The following is a 19,754-nucleotide window of genomic DNA, read 5'->3' on the forward strand; positions in this document are numbered from 1 at the left end:
AAGCAAACAGGCACAACTGCGTGTCTAATAAATTAATGGAAAATTCATTTTATTTTAAACTTCTTAAAAGCCATAATTATAAATATGACAGACTTAAATGAACATACATTGCTATGGAGTACAAGCAAATGAATAAGCTTTCTCCAGTTACTTTTTACCTAAGCTCTTCATGGATTCTGAAGTGTAACATGATGGTAGCTGCCTTCATGGGTATAAAAATAAGCCTCTGGTGTATCAAAGTATACATGATTGCTTCATCTGCCCTGATGTGAAAATGTATAAAGCAAATGTTAACCTAGGAGTTCTACTTCTCTTTGGTATTATCAAACAATTTCAGTGTCCTTTTAGATGAAGCGACAAAAACCTCTACTGTATGTACACAAACTTAGTTCTAAATAGGTGGCAGTTCAAAGGCTGCAGAGATTGTGTGGTTAAATGCATGATTATTGTACAAAATAGTTACATGAAGCTTGCAGCAGGAGACTAGGACTGATCTCAGTCTCAGTCTGGGGCAGTTGGGATAGAAGCTGTTGATACCATTCATCCATGGTACTGTGTCTCACTGGATCTTGGAGGACTGAGGGATCAGATCAACCAAGGGCTAACCTGTGTCTTCCTAACAAAACAAACAGAACAAACTATGTTCTCTGCCACATGGCTCAAAAAATGCTAAACAGTACAGGGGAAAGAAAGCTTGACTTAGTGGCCTGAGGTCATGTTAAAATCTAAGATCAGTTCACTTTGCAGTAATTTTTCCAGACTTGTGAAAAATATTAAAACAAATCCTAAATGCTTACGTCAATGTTTTTTCTTAAGAAAAAAGGGCAAGAAAATTTTGTTGTAAAATAATTTACCAATAACCAGAATCCCTTGGCTGCAGTTTATATGGATATTTTGTCGTACCTCTTAAATACTTCACCTGAGTGTTCTGTCCTGTAGCTGAAAGGAAGTTCCTTATATCTGAAGGGAATGATGGCATTCTAGTAGCCTATGCAGATGCAATATTTGAATAGAATTTGCTTTGTATATATAAGATTGACAGTAAGCTTAAGTCCTGTGCACTAATGGAGATGAGCCCAATCCACTGACTGTTTTGAATGTGTAAGAAATATTGGCATATTCTGGTGGGGACAGGATCCTTTGGCCTTAAGGTCTTTGCCTGGCATTAGAAAAGTGAGTACATTTCTTACTTTTTAGTTTTAAGTTCTGCACAGTACAGAAGCTGATCCTTATGCTCGTTTCATGCAGCATAAGCTTTGGCACTAACTTGTACTGGGGGAAAGAGAAAGAAAAACTCCTTCCTGCTGAGCAGAAACCAGCTACTGAAGAACAACAACAGATTTTCCTGTAGGCAAGTCTACCAGCTTGATCTCAAACAGCAGAGAATGTGCAAGAACTTGGTGCTGAAAGCTGGCACTTCTGGCATCTGCCTTTTGTACTGCCAAAAAGATACTCAGTTGAGACTTCCTCACCTCAGCTCACCTCACCTTTAGAGGTGATAAGATACATGGAGGACTCCACTGCTACTCTGGTTTAGCCTCAGCTAAAAACTTAACAGAAACCTGTAGGGAAAATGGGAGTTGAATGAAACTTTCATGTTCTAGGGGTGAAGCAGTCCTTGGCACATACTCCAAAAGCCAAGCATAACCACAAAGAACCTAATCTGTTTTATTCTCAGCTTGTGCCCATGCTATTCCTTCTGTTGATTTATTGCAATAACCATCAGAAACTTCCCTGCAAGAGAAGGTAAGTCACTCTGTGACAAACTTGTCACAAATTCTCTAGCCCAGATGGTCTCTGAGAGAATTGCAGTCAGCAAGGCATGTGTTTTCCAAGGCAGGAGCCCTGCCCTTTCAGTGCCAGACACTTGTTAAGCAGCTGTCTGATGAAGGAAATGAAACAAAAGGTTCTTCTACTTTCTGGAGAGGACTAATAGCAGATTTCTGTGGGAATCATTTTAGCCCACAGCTATTTCTGGTGCTACTGTAGAATGTGTGTTCAGTTTCCCAATGGCCAAGTGACACCTGTAATCTAAAGCAAGATTTAAATGCTACCTTTTTGCTTGGAAAAATGCCAAACCAGTGTGAATGGCAGCAAAATCCCCCTGGCTGTTTTAAAAATACCCTCTCCCCCAACTGTGAAATTCTGTAAATTTTGTAAAAATGACAAAATTTAATCCATTTCAGGATCTCTGATGCAGTTGGTATTAAATAAAAAGTTCTCATCTTGAATCCTCTTCAGACACAATGTATACAGATCTAGAGGAAGAACACATATGGGGGGGGTCTTCTAAAAAAATAACTTGTTCTGCATTAATCCTATCTCCACTATTTTCTTAAGAACTCTGATCCTGCTTCTATTGATGACACTGGCCATGTGCTCAATTCCTTCACTGGTTTCAACTTAAAAGGAAAAAAGTATCTTTTCAAAGATGTCTTGCATAATGGAATCAGCAAGTGCATTCCTGTACATTCCTTGCAGATGTGGTGTGGTGGGAGAGAGGTTTAAATGATCCTTCCCTACATGACACATACATACATAAGTGATGAAAATAAAACATTTCTTTGCTGAGTTGCTGATGGTAGGCAGTTCCCCATCTCCCTGCACCAGCAACTCAGAGTACCCTCAGTAGATACAGTGAATCTCACAGGGGCTCTTCAGATGAAAACCATGAAAACCTTTCACAGCTGCTCACGGAAGGCTGTGCTGCACTACCTGGTCACTACTGCTGGATAACCTCCTGTCCTTGCTGCTCATCCCTAGGTGTGGCAGATGGCAGGAAGAAAGCCACAGAACCTCATGCTGTATTATGTACTAAAGTCATACAGACACAAAGTAACACCTCTCAAGGTACACATAACATGAGCAAAGCAATTGCTTTGCTTTTAAAAATACCTAAAGCTGGAACCTTCCTTTTCCTGTACTCCTATATACATATTCCAGAGAAGATGACACATGGAATACTATTGGTTCAGCAGTAGTACATTTACATTTAGATGGGAGAACCAGTTCAGTGCTGAAAACATAGATAGCAGCACAAATATGTAATAAAAGCTATTTGGTCCTGAGACTGAATAAGCAGAATACACAAGAATGTTTTTTCTTACATGTTTACTTTTAAGAATAGAATCTTTAGCCCATATACCCTGTATGTGGGGAGGAGGGAATTTCAATGTTACTTTTTCTTGTAACTCACTAGACTTTGATTCAAAGTGTGGAACAATTGCAATAATTTGAGCTCTTCTGCTGGTCCATTTGAATATATGCATTTTAGCCTATTCCCAAGGCTGTTGAACAGTGCTCACTCCTGGACCATAGCAGCAAACCCACAGCTAACTGCCTGCCACAATTAACTGGCAATCTGTCATTCTATGCTTTTGGCTGTAACTCAGGATGTAATTCTCTTTTGTTCATGTGTAGTAAGGGTTCTTCACCTGTTCTCAGGCTGTAGGACAGATCAAACCATCTCCTTAAACAGCACTGCACAGTTCTGTCTCCTCACTGCAGCTGTGACACCTTAAGAGGAGTTGTACTGTTAAAATCTAAGAAAAAAGGCCCCTCTTGTTGAGGCAGGAATGTGGTAGGGATAATGTTGTAAACTCCAGCAAATGTGTTCTCCACCTCCAAGTAGCAAAATCCACACCTATGATAAAGAAAACTACCTGTTAGACATGGGATCTAAAGTATGTTTCAAACCTCTATCCAGACTTCATTAAGTGTTACCTGTAGTCACCACTGCTTTTTTTCTGAAAGCCATAGGAACCAGGATCTCCCACTGTTGAGACGGTGACAAGTTCAAAACCAACGCTGTATTGCCTGCAAGTGACATGACAGACTTGCTTTAGATGCTTGGGCCAGCAGGATTATCATGAAGAGGGCTAGTTATTAAAAACTATACAGCATAACTGAAAGACATCGAAAAGTTTTGCCAGATTGGTGACAAAAATGTTAAGTCAAATTTGCCATGACGTGAATGCAGTATTTGGAGGAAGAGAGAACTCATTTCAGGTTTACAACTAGACTGTAGGAAAAATGCCTGCTAGAAGCCTGCCTGTGCACTCAAGCAGAATTCAACTAGTTAAGCTTGTGACACACTCCTGTGCCACATGGCAGAGATCCTGGGGTGTGATCAGATTGCTATTGGAGGACTCAGTGTCAGTAATCTCAGTAGAATTTCTCATGTTGCAATACAACTTGGGACACTTTGTCTGCTCCTGTTAATGCATGTGACAGACACCACTGCCCCTGTCCTTCAAACTACCCAAATGATGTGCGAGTGCAGGAAAAAAATGCAAACAAAGAACAGCTCAATTCATGGAACCGTGCAGCCACACCTCTGCCTTCACTTCATGAGAGAAGGAGTTTCCTCAAAGAGGGGAGGAGAGATAGGAAAGTTCTGCTATTTTGTAGGGCCCACTGTACAGCTTTGCACAGGATAAACAGTTGACTGCAGGTCAGGAGACGTTGCTATTCAGAAGTACTGAATACTGTTATTTTGAGGTAATCATTAATTGTGCCAAAGGAATTTGGCCTGCATAAGTCTACTTTATGGGACACTGACATCCAGCACTTCTCCTGGCCTGCTAGTAGCAGAGTAAATGCACTTTCAGAGGTGTTTGAGAGCTGTAAGGGTTTAGTATCCTGCATATTAGCTCTACTACAAAATAAAAGGAATTATGATCATAATTAGTTTTAAGAAGAAATCCTTTATACCTTCTTCCCTAGCTCTGCTCAGACTCCAAAACTTAAAGAGAAAGGAAGGCTGCTGCTTTCCTTATAGGTCAAGGATTTCCCTCAGTAGTTAATGTGTAGATTTAAAACACTATTGAAGGTAAAGATAGAAACAAATAGTACTAAATCTGAGTCAACTCCCACACCTTGTTTTCTGGATTTTCCACGAGCTTCCCACCCTCCCCAAGGGGATACTGACAAAGCTTTATCTTTGGCATGCAATGCTTTCACTGTATTGATGCACAATTATTTTCTACAAACCTCGGCCCCCGTAGTTCAATTAGCAATGGTCCATTCTTGTCTAGCTGGAATTGATAAATGGGGTTATTTTTGTAGGTGTCTCTGAAGTTTCCACATCCTCCAGCACTGTGACCTTTCCACTGTCCATTAACCTGAAAGAAGTCAAAAGTACAGAAAACAGATCCTGAGGATTTTTATTGCTTATATATATACACACACACAAGACTAGAGGGTCCTCTCACTTTAGAGATTACTGACTTTAGTGACCTCTCCTAATTTTAAAAGTGAAGTGAAAGATGGTGTTAAGCCTTCACAAAGTCTCATGTAGTTCCCCCCCCCCCATCAAAGCCTTACATCCCATCCCTAACATGTGTACTGTATTTTTCCAGCTTACATTAAACAAGCACTGAGTGACTGTTTCTGACTGTGACAAACTGCAGCTAACAGAAGACCCACATTCCCATCTATCCCATGCCCACTAGACTACACAGGTTATTTTTTGTCCTCAGATACTCCTCTGTTGGGTTAAATGAGAAACAGCAGCAATACAGGCAGTGCAACACCAATAGTGTTGTAACCTTTGCTTTTAAAGATCTCTGCCTTCAGCCCTGTCCATCACCTCTGTGCACTCTGAGAGCAAGCACTGCAATGACAAGATAACCACAAGGACAGTTTCTGCAAGGGTAAAGACACTCGGGAGGAAAAATGCTGCTCAGACTTTGAGAAGTAGGCCATCTGTTTCCAAGTTCCTCTTGCTAGTCATTAAACTGAAAGGTCAGACTTGTAAAGCATGCTAGGCATTTCCACAAATTTATAGCTGAGATCCATCTCTCCTGTTACTTCTCTCCTGTCTCTGTCAAATCAGCAAGGGGCAGCATTTTCCCTTTTGATTTAATTTCTGCAGTCAGTGCCCAAACCCCTCAAACATGGTAAGTATGGAAGCAAGGGGAATTTCTCCCCCTACCATGCTACTACCCAGGAACCTAAAACTGCTGTGTGCTGTGGAGCTTTCTAGCTCTTTTCCACTTCTGCTGCACTTAATTCCAGGAATCACATCGGGGCTTGGTGAGCTCCAGAGGTGACCACTTGACTCCAGTATAGGACATCTAACAGAACTTGTTTTTACTGCTAAACTGTGATTTAGTTCTCTGCTTGCTTTTCAGTGTGATGACTGCTAAGCAATCACCAAACAGGCATTAAATACAGGCAACAAACGTTTTGTACTCAATCCTAAAGAAAGAACTGGCATTGGATAGATAGAACCTACCTTTTTTTTTTTTTTTTTAATATTAGACAGACATGTTGAAATAATCAACAGGAGTTTTCTACATATTCTCTTTTCAAACAAGTTACAACGTAAAATGGATATCCCTCCTCAAACAGAATTTTCACCTTGAATATGTTTTTGACCTCTTAAAAGACTTCCTCAGAGTAAGCCCAGTTTTTAATAGCTATGTAGGACAATGGTTTCTGGAAGAACCAAACAAATCATCTTGCTGATCCCAGGAATCTCTCTATTCACTCACCATTCTCTAGAAGAGGCTTCAAGGGACTGTTCCAGAAATAACAGCTGGTATGGAACATTGTCTGAACTCAAGAGCCAAGCTGCAAGCCAGCATGTCCCCCTGACCACACAAAGTAATGCAGTCCTGGGCTTTAGGCACAAGTGTCCTAGCAAATGTCCTGTGGCTCAAACTCCCTTGTTTCTCTCTTCCTGAACAAGTTTCTGTTTGGACAGAAGACTTCTGACTACAATAGGATTCCCCAGGGTATGCATGGTAGGTATGGAGGTAAAGCTGCTGGTTTATTCTTTCCTGAGGATAAAACTGCTAAAACACGAAAATACATGCAAGTTACTTTATCCTATGAGCTCTTGGCTATATTTATACTTCAGCTGAAGGTGTAACTGCAGCTCATGTTGACAGCTGAAATATGAACAGCAGCTGGCCCCAAAACTGCCTGAGCTTCTGACCTAGTTTCAGTCAAGTTTTTCGCTATTCCCCTTGTTCCTATACTCTCAGGGAGTGTAAAATCTCAGGAAATGTACAATGGATATACTTCCTTAATCCTGCCTGGCAACAGGAGTGCTTATTCCAATTGTTACAGACCCTTGAGGTATCTTTGAAAAATTTAGGAACAGTAATGTGTTGTGATATTGCCATCCTAAGTTTGTTTCTTATGGTCTTGCTACTGGTGCCTTTGGTTTGACATTGCTGATATTGTCCCATCATGCCAGGAGTTTTTCCAAGAAAATCATGCAATTCTCCCTGGGGGAAATGAGCAATGCTTCTGGGGGGTTTTCACTCTGCACCATTACTAGCACAACCTGATTTCTGCAGAGTGATGACTTATTAGGGTATGGTTGTTCCAAAGGCCAGTCTGTTCTACACAGGCTTTAGAGCACATCTGCAATGGCACAGCTGCAACAACACACTCTGTGGTGGAGGTGGGGCAGTAGTATCAAAATATATTTAAAAACCTTGTACATCTCAAATATGGAAAAGCCAAACCAGTGACATGTCAAAGAAAATGTTTCTTTACCCGTTTGGAAATGGTGTAAGGTGTGGGGATCTTGGAAAAGGTGAACTTGCACAAGGAATACACCTGTGTTGTAAAAAGAAGCAGCAGGTCACACATTCATCTTGCACTTTTCAAGTGAAATCGTGACAAATTAAAAGAAAGCAGAATTGCCTACACAACATTCTTAGATACTGGTTCACCACAATGCCTGTATTACCCATCAGATGACCCTGTGTCAAACTCAAAATTCAGAATAGTGCTGGGACTAAGACTTAGTTCTACTTAATTTTCTTAACAACCCTGCCCCCCACCCCCCCAAAAAAAAAAAAGCCAACCAACCAACCAACAGACCAAAACCCAACCAAAAAAACAACCAACAAAAAAAGCAAAATGGAAACAATCTGCATTTTACTCTTTTTTCAGTGAAAAAAAATCTAGCATTGATCATTATGTAACTCAGCAGTTAAGAGAAAAACCCAAAGCCTAAGTCAAGACCTAGAAAAGTCAAAAACCTTTAAATCTTAACCAGGATCTAAAATAGGTTTATTTTGGATACATAGAGAGCCAATGACCTGCCTGTACATAGATACTTTTTTATTCTAGAAAGTAATAGTATTTTTCAGCTGATTTTGTTACTAAAATTTTGTTACTACAAATGGAGAACATTATCAAACACGTCATCCAGTGGTTCTGCTCCATCCTCCCTAAGATAGCAATATTAATTCAGAAATAACCTTTTTATAAAATTTATAAACAAAGGACACTTTACAGTTAAATTGCTTACATTCATTATGAAACAACAGCACATACCCTGATGGTGTAATGGATGGTGTTCTGTTTCTCATACTGGGACACCACTAAGGTGAATGTATGGGAACCTGGAGAGGTCAGCTTTATCTTGGTCAGATAATGAGGACTGTTGATCCGAATACCATCAATATAAGGAGGAGGATCAGCTGAAAAAGGAAAGGATGAACTTTTTTTTTCCTGACCAAAAAACCCCACCTTGGTAAACTTCTAAGATTAGACTGAACAGACCCAAGTGCTCTGAACAGATGAGAGCCTCAAGATTTACCCATAGAAAGGACAGTCTTAACATCAACTACTGTTTTCAGGAGAAGTACATCACACATGACAAGACACAAATTCCATGCTTGAAAGTACAGCTTAAATCCCTAGACGTGCAAGGACTGCTTATCCATCTCCCACCAATGCCACTACTCAAAGAAGACTGCTGTAGTTATGTTGAAATTTCAAGACAAAGATAATGAATGTTTAAGCACTCTTTGAAAATCTCTGAAGTGTCTGCTCTTTCTCCATTGGCTGGACAGTTCCAGAATGCCAGCTGCCAAAACTGTGGCCACCTTGTAAACAATACTTCAAAACATGTTAATTCCTTTAACTAAATCACACAAGCTTTCTGTCCCCCTCTCTTCAAATCCCTGTGATCATTACACAGATGTAGTTGCATCCCAATACCAATGCACATGTGGTACTCTTTAGAAAGATCTCAAATGTTTGCTTTTATAATTAGACAGTGTAATTTGTTATTTGGCCTCTAATTGGTTCTTTCCAGACTTCTTTTAATTTCAGTGAAGCAGGACCAAGTCTAGCCAATTATTTCAATAGGCCCAAGATCAGGTCCTTTTATTTTCTTCCACAAAGCAACATGGGAGAGGGGAAAGGATTAATATAAAACAATAAGAAGCTTAGGAATGGGAAATCTCGGCCTTACTGCCAAAGGATTAAGCTGCTTTGTTCTCATCTTATTTTAACAGATGGTTAAAAATAATACTGCAGCTTGACCAATCTATTTCCATGGAAAAAGGTTTTAAACAAGTTTGAGCTCGTGAGATCAGAAGTTTTTAAAAGAGTTTGGCTAGCAAGACAAAACATACAAACTGTTCAGTTTTGCTACTGGTCTTGCTAGGCTGTCTCCTTCAAGCACAACTGAACAATTCCCTCTACTATAAAATTGTGTTTGGGTTTGCCCACTTAAGAACATTTTCAGTGAGACACACATGTAAAGTAAGCACTGCTACAATTACCAGGAACACCAGAAGCAACTTGGGTGTTTGCTTCTCCTCACAGAGGAGCTCTTGCAAAACCAGATGTGATCAGTTGTCAACAGATCTTTCCACAGAAAGACTTGGGTTCTCGGGGAAGTTTGGATTCTGGGGGAATTGGTCATCAGAGTTCACTGAACAAGATCAGATGCAAACAATGCAATGCTTATTAGCCATTCCAATAGAAAAAGTCCTATAAATCCCACCCTTTGGTGAAAAAAGGTTTAAAATCTACTAAGGGAGTTGTTGCATGAGCAGCTACCTGAATGCAAACCTGGTTCTAAAGAGGTTCCTACCTGTAAAAGCAACTGGCCAAATCCTGCTTGTTTTAGGGTGCACCTTCACTGAATAATTCCAAGGAATATTTCAAGCAATCTCTAACTTAACAGAAAGAATAAATAAAAAGATGATCTTACTAGCTCTACCTTAAAGTTTCAGTCCTTTCAACCTGGGCATCACCTTTACACCCTGTGTCTCAGCCTCTGTCTCAGATCTGCTATCTCTCTTGATATAAAGCATACTTGGCTACTTCACAGCTACAGCAAACCACTTCTCCTCAAGGTGAAAAGAATCTGACATATGATGACCAAGAGTGAGATTTTGATAAAATTTGAACATTTTTAACTTGCCTTACCTGATACTTGGAAATATGCTGAAGTGTTCACCTATATTTCATAAGCTTGTTTAGGTACTTTACTAAGCCAAATCCACATGACAATTAACCCTGATTATTTTCATTTTGTGGAAGCTGTAGACCTTTAAATAATTTCACAAATGTAGGAAATAATTATGCTATCACAGAAACTAACACACAACATCTGTTCCCTCTAAGTATTAACTACTGGCACTGAAAAATAACCAGAAAAAATAAAGAATATGTTGCATCAAAATAAGTGTCAGCAGGACTATGTAGACCTCTTAAGAGTGCTTACAGCATGTATAGAATGGCCTATTCCTTCAGTGTAGACTTTAATAAGGATCAAATAGAGCAAAACAATGATTTCAGAAGACTGACCTCTTAACGAGTCATCTAGTTTTAAAGAAAAAAGTGCCTTTCCTCTCCACAAAATTCTGTGTGCTTCTTCATTAATTTATAACATCAGCTTCTTGACAATTAAGGTACACTAACCTGGATAGTAAACTTTTTTGCCATCAGTCTTGTATACAACCATTGTAATGAATTCCCGATTGTGTGCAAAGTCATCCTATAAAAACAAAACCCACAAAAAGACACAAATCAGAATTGTGCAAATCTGTGAAACATCATGAATGCTTAATCCGCGTCAAGTACACCTTCTACCATCCCTTTTGATCAGCACACAATATGATGTGATATTTGTATTTTTGGGATACCCAAAAGAATTCTTTTTCAAATGCCTGAAGTAAACAAACTTTCACTAATTTAACTTATTCAGGCCCCAGGATTCAAAGTTACTTCAGAACCTTTACAGTGGAATAGAATCATTTAGCTCAAATTTTACTCTGTTTCAACTGGAGGTACATGTACCTGCTGAATTAAAAAATTCCACAGGTACTCAGGCATACACACCTGAACACAGGCAGTAATATACTGCCTATGAAATAATAAGAGAAATAATAAGAGAAAGCCATACAGAAAGATTTACAGAAGCTGTGGCAGAGCTCGCAGTGCAGAACCAGCACCTTGTCAGTGATGTGCCTGCTGAGCAGCACCCAGACAGCAGCACCACCCTGTGGACACTGCACCTCCAGCTTGTACTGAGGGTTGTTGGCCAGGCTGTAGGCATCCTTCACCGGGCCCTGCTTTGCATCCCACGTACTGAAAGTGATACAGACACGTTATTAGACCAGTAAGAAACTAATTTGTGCTGTGAAACGAACTCTAATTCCTACACATATGCAGAGTGTGATACTATCAGTAACAAGTTACCAAAGCCTAGTTTTCTACTGGAATCTATGGCAGTGGTTACATAACACAGTCACATCAGAAACATTATCTTAGAACCTTGTTTTATAAATGAGTTCATCACAATACATGTATGATAATAAAAAATGCTAAATACAAACAGCCTGGCTGGTGACTGCAACCAGCAGAAACACAGAAAAAGTTGAACCATTTAAGCAGCCTGGGCTACACAAACACAGCCATGATTGCACACACCAATATTAAATGAAAAACACCTACACTTTTGTAACTGTAGAAATCTATATATCTGTCTGCTATGGTTGGTTTCAAAAGCTTGCCAAATTTTTTCCTCTTTTTTTTTTTTATTTTTTTATTCTGAGGCAATCTTTATTTTAAAATGTGCCCTGTTTCATGCTTGGAAGGGTGCCTGCAGGAAGTGCTAAAGATCTTTGAGGTGCCCTACTGCAGAATCTTCCTGCTGTCTTGTGAAGCGTCTAGACAAGAAAAATACAGTGAGAAAAAAAAAGGTGCTGATGACTGAACACAAAGTGTGGCACACTGGAAACAGAAGTGTACACAGCTATTCCTAAGTTTCCTTGTCCCTCTCACACTTGTAAAACTGAACAGTACGTGTGGAAGGCTGCATTAAAAAAGCTTCAAATTATCACCGCTGTTACTCTCCATTTTATGGCAACTGCCACTGTGGTAAGGCTTTTCCCTACACACGGGAAGACAACTGTTGGTAACATAAGGACAGACAGACCAGTAGCTGAGCTCTGACATTAGCATACACGTTATCTCATCTTGCTACATCACCAGTGTATTTTAGAAACAACTGGAGTGCAAAGATGGAAGGAGCCTTTACAGATAAGCTCAGCACTCACACTGTGGATGAAGGAGCTTGTGCAGAGCTAACACATGCAGGGACAGTGTGGAAGCAGTGGCAAAGTGCAGCCTAGTGGAGTGGAAAAGTATTACAGAAACCCTTGCTTTCCAAACCCAAGACATAGATACACACACTTATCCCCAAACTGGGAGACAAACCCCCTGAATGTAATGGCTGTTTGGTAAGAGACATTTAGACTCAGAAAACAAATAAGCAGGCAAGGAAGATTATTTATGATAACTACAACTGCTAAAACCCAGAACTGGTTAAACTGCCCTGATGTCAGTGAACACACCCTGTAAAGACAACACACGCCAGACAGCTCACTTGCAAGTGGCCAAAAAAATTAATTCCAAATAATAACTAGGTCACTTAAGCACTTTCTGGGCACTGCTTAGAGATGGACTGGACAAAAATCTGATTTTTATTCTGATAGGGAGATGTGGGACTGAGGTCAGGATCTGGTTACAAAGCTGTAGTTCCACAGAAACATCACAAGGGTCACGGAGCTCCACTGATGTTACAGAAGTAGTTAAAAACAAAGTCTGGGCTGAGAAAGTGTAAAGTCAGGCTCAAAAGAACAGGGTTGGAATTCAAGCCCCTAGCTGTAACCTGCAAGAATTGAAGGAAGGAAACATCACAACAGAACACTTACTGAGATTTTGAAACAAAAATTTTATCTTTTGGACCAACCTGTGAATACATGTAGATTCTTTGAAAAGACTTGGATTCCAACTCAAATAAATAACATCATAGTACTGGCACAGGTCCTCCCAGGAAATCCAGAAAATGCCTGAAAAGGAAATGCTGTTATTATTTTCTTAGCAGATATCTTGATTTTACTTGTTTCTCAAAAGTCTTTTTTTGAGCAAATGATACAGCTTATATAAGTACACATTTCTGCAAAATTTCTGCACTGCCTAAATTGCTAAATTTAAACTTACCCCCCAAACCAAGTTAAAGCAAGAAAAAACAAGTTAGTCTCTGCTTATCATAAGGGACTTTCTGAACCTGTCAGAATGCTTTCCATTCTCAAGCACTAAGCAGGAGGTATGAGAAAATTTGCTATTTTGAAAGAGACCTCATTAGGAGACTCTGACCTGATTTTCCCTTTCCTAGGTTTCTAAAATCAAAAAAATAAAATACACAGTCAAACAGCTTCCTGCAATTCAACAACCTACTTCAACAGTCATCCAGCACAATCAAGTATTTGACAACATGCGAGTATGTTCAAATGTATTTCTGAGGTACTTCATCCAACACCTATGTCACTGTCACTTGTTTTTGCACCCTAAATTTGCTGTATCTTTGCAATGTTCTCATGCATTTATTCTAGTTCTCCATAGCTCCCTTAATTACAACTTCAGCCAACAGCAGTGCCTTCAAGCCAACAAATTCCTAGTGGAATGAACTTTTAAAATGGTAGCAGCCTTATAAATCATGTCTCAGACATGGGCAGTTGCAGATCTTGCAGCACTAAAAACCAGCAATAATAACTACACAAAAACAAGAAGACTGAAGTGTAAATCCAATTAGAAGGAATAACTCCATTAGAATTACTAAGGTCATTTCATATAAAATTTTAACAACCAGATGCTACAAATTACTTACTAAATGAATTGGTAAATAAATAATAAGCTATTATCTCATAACTTGTCACAAATCCAGGGCTTCTATTTTTATGTTTGAATCAAAAGTTTTCATCAGGCATTTGCACGAGGCTTATCAATAAATGCTATAATCTGATGGATTTGGACCCATAGTGTTGTAAAAACAGTGGCACTGAACAAAAGGGCTCCCTCAGAGATTTGCAGGCAGCAACTAGGACACAGTAAAAAGCAGAAACAACTTTCTGAAAGTAAAATGCAGCTGATGCACCAGAACGACTGATTTAAATACTGATTACAGTAACCATGTGGATACATATTTGAAAATGTTGGAGACGAAAAAAACCCACAGAAAGTCCATTCACGTATTAAAAAGCAGCATTACACAGCTTATTGTCAAAATGTTCTCTTTGCACTGAACTCCCACATACTGAGACAGCACACTTAACCAAGGAGGTGCTTTCTTGTCAATGAATTTGAGATATATATATAACAGTCTACATTACTTAAACCCCACACAAACCTGAAATGACAGATTTAAATACACAAATACTTCCTAAACTTTTGGACTATTTAGTTTCTAGTATTTGTTTTACTCTCCTTCTGCTTTCTGCTTAAGCATTCCCTTCCACCTTCCTGCAGGGATTCACCACAAAGATCCATACTATTTGAAAAAATTATGACTTTTAAAACCTTATTACCATTGTCTATTTTCTGAGCTGTTCTGGGATCAAAGTTCAAGTATTTTTGTAAATCTGGGGTCCAGTTTCTCGTGTCATTTTCACTGTATCGTCCCTTCCAACGCAAGTGGCTCCAGGGATTTTTTAGCTGAAGAAATCGAAGTCCCTAATAAAACCACAAAGCAAAATTGTCAATTCAGCTTGTCACGGTAATTTTTACATATTGAAAGTGCTTTTATATGGATCACAAAAACACAGAATCATTAAGTTTTCTGAAATTTCCCAGTGGAGTCCAAGTCCAAGACAAAATAAAATATATTAGCCATTAGAGGAAAAAAAACAGTAGCTACCCATCTAGGGTAAACCTAGAAACACATGAGGGTTTCAAACAGCAGTTAGGAAACAACTTCGGTTTCATTTGATACCTTATATTCTCTTATATCCAAGACTGCATATGCATGGGTTGGAACTAAACCCCACTTTTCTCCTTCCTCTTCAGACATCACCCCTGTTGCTGTTGTGATAAGGACATCTCCCTTGTGAAATCTGTTCAAAAAGAGGTGAAAAAATAGCTTAATTAAATCCTACAAGTTGCAATCTAACGTTTGCCAGACACTGCAATAGCGTGCTTGTACACTACCCATTAGCATGACCCTGCTTTATAAAAACTGGGGTATAAAGGCTTTTGTCAACAGATATCACTCCTGAAAAAATTTTGAGAAAGTGGAACTTTTTTTCTTTCACAATTAAGTATACAGTTCAAATAAAAAAATATTATTTTAATATAATTTCGTATTTTCATAAACAAAATTCAGCATTTATCAACCTGAAGCTGGTTGCTGAAGCTCAGCCTGTGTCACTTTTAAGATACTCTTCACAGATCCACAGCTGAGCACAAATGTGGTTTCATCACCACTCAGTCAATGACTGCATATAGCAAATGATTAAATCTGTCACACCCCCAGGATTTTGAAGAAGGAGAAGTTCATGCTTCCATACTTTTGCAGATGTTTATGTTCAAGTTTAATGTTCTGAATAGCAATTGTTAATTTTGGAACAATTACTGTTCTGAAAACACACTAACATGTTTCCAGCCTATGCTAAAAATCCTAGACAGATTACAGGATCACTGGACTGCATGGATCAACACATTTCCAGGTGAACAATAGCAATATTCCAACAGCTAGATCCCATCCTAACTCTAGTAATACCTTCAAATTACAACACCAGAACATCTGAAAAATTGTTGACAGCTCTGAGAGCTCCTAAGCAATTGAAAAAGTTCTGTAGAAAGACTCTTTTTATCATGGATGTAGATGTTTCAGTCAACAGAATAACCCCCTTCTACTGCATTGAAATACATGAGACACTGGCTGCACAAAACCATTTCGAAAGAAATCAAAGTACTTGGTATACCTGGCATTTATAATTTACAGCTGTATCTTTCACCATAAGCAAAATAATGGAATTATTTGATTGGGACCTTTAAGACCATCAAATGCAACTGCTATGGTAGGTCTGAAAACCAGTATTGCAGTTTTGATAGACTTTTGCTGCTCCTTCAGCAGATTTACTGATGGGGCATAACCTTGTGATACAATTAGAAACACTGTATTGTATCTGCTTGCCAAGGACAGCAGATATAATATAGTTCTGGGGAACTGTGTGGAAACACAGAACACATATCCTTCTTTTTTTTGAACACTTAACTCACCAGTTATAATATATACTGGTACCAGTTATAATATAACTGGTATATTGGTTCCAAACTGCTCTTCTCTGACTTTTATGTTCTGTTTTCTTTATCAAGGAAATGGTTATTTTTTTTCCTATTCATTCGTATAGAAGAAGAATTCCATCACACAAAATTCCCCAGTATTTTAATCTTCTGTTCTAACAAAGCCACCAATGCTTCAATTTCTCTTCTTCCAGAAAGTACAGAGAGGTTTTATAAAGCACAATTTGTAGCAGTATCAAAATGCTGTTGAAGGATCTGTGGTGACTGTACTGCTTTTACAGTGGTAACACAGCTACTACACAGCAAGCATGTTAATTACTTAGGAAAGAACAAATGTCTACCTCTGATAAAGCATTCTGAAAGTGCTGTCTTTATTGAAGGCTTGATTGTCGGAGTGCATTGCAATTCTTTCAGGTATCCAACCTGTCAGTGCATGGAGATCAATATTCTGAAATGCAAGTATTCAAAAGAAATCAGAACAGATAATCCATATATAAACATATGATGTCTGCACACAACTTATAAAACACCTTGAAAGAAATCAAGTATACACAGGTCACAATATAGCTCTACACATAAAAGGGTCAAGATTAAGACTAACAAACAAAAAATTCTTTGATTAGACAATGACAACATTTCCAAGTAGCTTAAAAAAAAGCTGGAAAGTGAACTGATGAAATAAACTGGAATTCCAGAGCAATGGAAGCATATCAGAATCATCAGTCATGCTCAACTGTGTGATGTGTTCTATTTATTTCATTGATTTACAGATTTTTAAAGCATATCTCAGAAGCACTTTGGTACCTTGTTATTATATATGCACTTTAAATAATTTATGTTTTATTTCTAAAGCTCAGGGTTTGGGTTTTTTAATCTTTCTGGTAAAGCTGACACTGACATGTATTTCCATGAAAAGATGCTTTAATCTCCCAACTCCTTGAAATACTGCTTAATTCCTATTCTTTTCCTTTGTACTCCTCAAAGCAAAAGCGGAGACTGTAAATGCTTGAAGTGTCAATAACCAGCAGTGGGGAGTGGGAACTTGAGGAATTGCAAGTACAAGACAGCCTGATTGTAAGTAACCCTGATTACAGAAGGAAACTGGAATACAGTGGAAAGTGGAAGGGGCAGGAAGGGTGGAGATTAAATGTCACCAGTCAAGCTGTTTTTCCAGATAGCAAGTTAGAGGATGACAACGGGAATAAAACACCCTTATTCTCAACAGCTTTTGTCCTTCAAAACAAAGCAGCCTGACACTTAAAAATATGTGCTCCATATACCCCTTACACAAAGCCACATTTGTCTCCATAACAATTTTCAAGAGGTGATGATTACTAAGTATATCCACCAAGAATGTGATTGTCAAGACACCAATTAGCACCATGAATAAAAAAAAAATCTTTTAAATTTTAGTAGTATAAAGTTAAAATCAGAAAGGCTTCCTAAGTAACAAATTATGTGGGCTACTCATTTCAGCAAACTATTCCTCTTTAAAGAATAACTTGCATGTCACTTGTATGATGTATGTTGACGGTTTCTTTACTAACCACATTATAGAAACCCAATGCATATTTATGGAGTGGAACAATCTGATAAACAAACTTGCACAGATCAAAGTACTTGCTCCCTCTATACAGACCTTCTAAATGAATAGACTGTTCCTTTCCTAGCTGAGGAAATGAGTTCTCCCTAATGAGGGAGAACTGCCCTATTTATTGAAAGAGTTAGAACCCAAAATCAGCAGTATTGATATGGGCAAAGAGAATTTGACTTCACCCAACACATCCATCTAGACTCGATATAAACATCTCCTACCCACAAGCATCGATACTGAAATCTGAGCACTAAGATTAACTTTGACCATCAAGACGTCTTGCTCATTCTGTTTTGATGGAATAATTTCATTAAGCACAGCTAAAATTACTTGTGAAAGAAAGAAACAAAAAAATAAATTAAGAAAGCATCAAACCAAATACTTGTCTACCTAAGATGCTCACTTTGGTTTCACTAGAATGAAATTATTTTACCCATTATTATTTAAGTGGATTTTTTTCCTCTTAGAAATAATCTCATACTTACAGAATTTGATCCAGGAAAATCATATCCTCCCATGACCTTCATGTAAGCCTTTTCTATTAGTGACACCCATAACTCATTCTTATTATTGGAATAAGAGCAGAGAAGTTCCCCACTGTGATCAACAGGTAACTGGTCATCTATGATTACCTGTATGAAATGAATGAAAAATCATCATCAATCTAATAAAGTGTTTTGAAAGTAATCAGAAAATAAAACAAAATCCTCATTAATACACAGCTTTTCAGACACAGCCAGACCTGAACATTATTCTCACATATGGACACCTCTATCAATCCTGCAGTGGTTTGCCCAAGTGAAAAAGAAATTCCACTGCCAGCTCTTGATTGCACTGGTCTAATTGGGTGACATGTGAGTGGCTGCCTTGACTGATGGTGACAGTACACTCTTATAAAGTGTGCAAAAGCTACTGCAAAAGGCACTTCCAGAGAGGTTCCATACAATTACAAGTAAAAAAAGTAAAGAAAAGCCTAACAATATTCTTCATCTAATTAGGAATCAGAGCATGGACGATGCTTGGTAGCCAGCAGAGAAATAAATATTTATTTATCTTTAAGGAAACAAACTGCGTCATCACTTTCATAGCCTCTAGCTCCAGATTTAAGTTTCTTCTCTCTGAAAAGGAAGAACACCTCAAAGCAGCAGCTCTGACAGTATTAACATTTCTTCTTTAAATCAGGTACTATATATTCACCGTCATTACAGATTCTTACTGCATATTTGCAGTAATCTGAAACAGCTTCTGTGAATAGATGTTTCAGTTTCCTGTTGGCACTGGTCCATTACAAATACAGGCTACCAACACAGCACATTCTCTGGTCAAATCCTATCTGTGCAGGAATGAAAAGACCTTTTCATAGGAGAGCAAATGGCCATTCATCCTAACAAAAGGCAGCCATTAGGAGATACTTTGGAAAGAATATTAAGAGCAAGGCAGATACAAAAATTATACTTTCCTGGAACATTCAGATTCCAGAATTTTGCAGCTCAAGGACTTACTGACCCAGAGGTTATATTTTAACAATTAAGAGCCTTTGACAAGTTTGTCCTACTTCTCCACCCTATGAATATGACCACTCAACTTTTGAACTCTCATAAGCATTCATCAGTCACTATGATCTGTGCTACAGTTAAGTATGATGTGGAGAAATACATTATTTTATGTTCTTATTTACTGCACTGAAAAGAAAATGAAGTTGTTTGTGAGTTACAAAGTTTTATCTTCAGGCATTTCCTCTTCTTACTAAAAATCTGTAGTCAAGCAAGGCCTTGCTTGAATTATCAGTCAAGTTATTCCTCTATGG

General features: G+C 38.5%; 1 protein-coding gene across 3 annotated transcripts in view; it reads right to left on the reverse strand.

Moving 5' to 3' along the window:
• Positions 1-32: 32 nt before the first annotated feature.
• CAPN7 (calpain 7) overlaps positions 33-19,754 on the reverse strand; it is a 32,996-nt gene continuing 13,274 nt past the window's right edge. For 2 of the 3 annotated variants that reach the window (XM_038163068.1, XM_038163076.1), the window contains 12 exons: positions 18,433-18,579; positions 16,695-16,801; positions 15,041-15,161; positions 14,637-14,781; positions 13,022-13,121; positions 11,220-11,355; positions 10,687-10,762; positions 8,302-8,447; positions 7,513-7,575; positions 4,993-5,123; positions 3,724-3,816; positions 33-3,643 (listed from right to left, as the gene is read on the reverse strand). In XM_038163068.1, coding sequence (XP_038018996.1) covers positions 3,499-3,643; positions 3,724-3,816; positions 4,993-5,123; positions 7,513-7,575; positions 8,302-8,447; positions 10,687-10,762; positions 11,220-11,355; positions 13,022-13,121; positions 14,637-14,781; positions 15,041-15,161; positions 16,695-16,801; positions 18,433-18,579 — 1,410 coding nt within the window. In that variant the 3' untranslated portion in view covers positions 33-3,498. The remainder of the gene's footprint in view (positions 3,644-3,723; positions 3,817-4,992; positions 5,124-7,512; positions 7,576-8,301; positions 8,448-10,686; positions 10,763-11,219; positions 11,356-13,021; positions 13,122-14,636; positions 14,782-15,040; positions 15,162-16,694; positions 16,802-18,432; positions 18,580-19,754) is intronic. The other variant, XM_038163084.1, reaches the window with a different exon arrangement.

This window comes from Motacilla alba, chromosome 2, assembly GCF_015832195.1.
Source record: "Motacilla alba alba isolate MOTALB_02 chromosome 2, Motacilla_alba_V1.0_pri, whole genome shotgun sequence".
NCBI classification, from domain to species: Eukaryota; Metazoa; Chordata; class Aves; order Passeriformes; family Motacillidae; genus Motacilla; species Motacilla alba.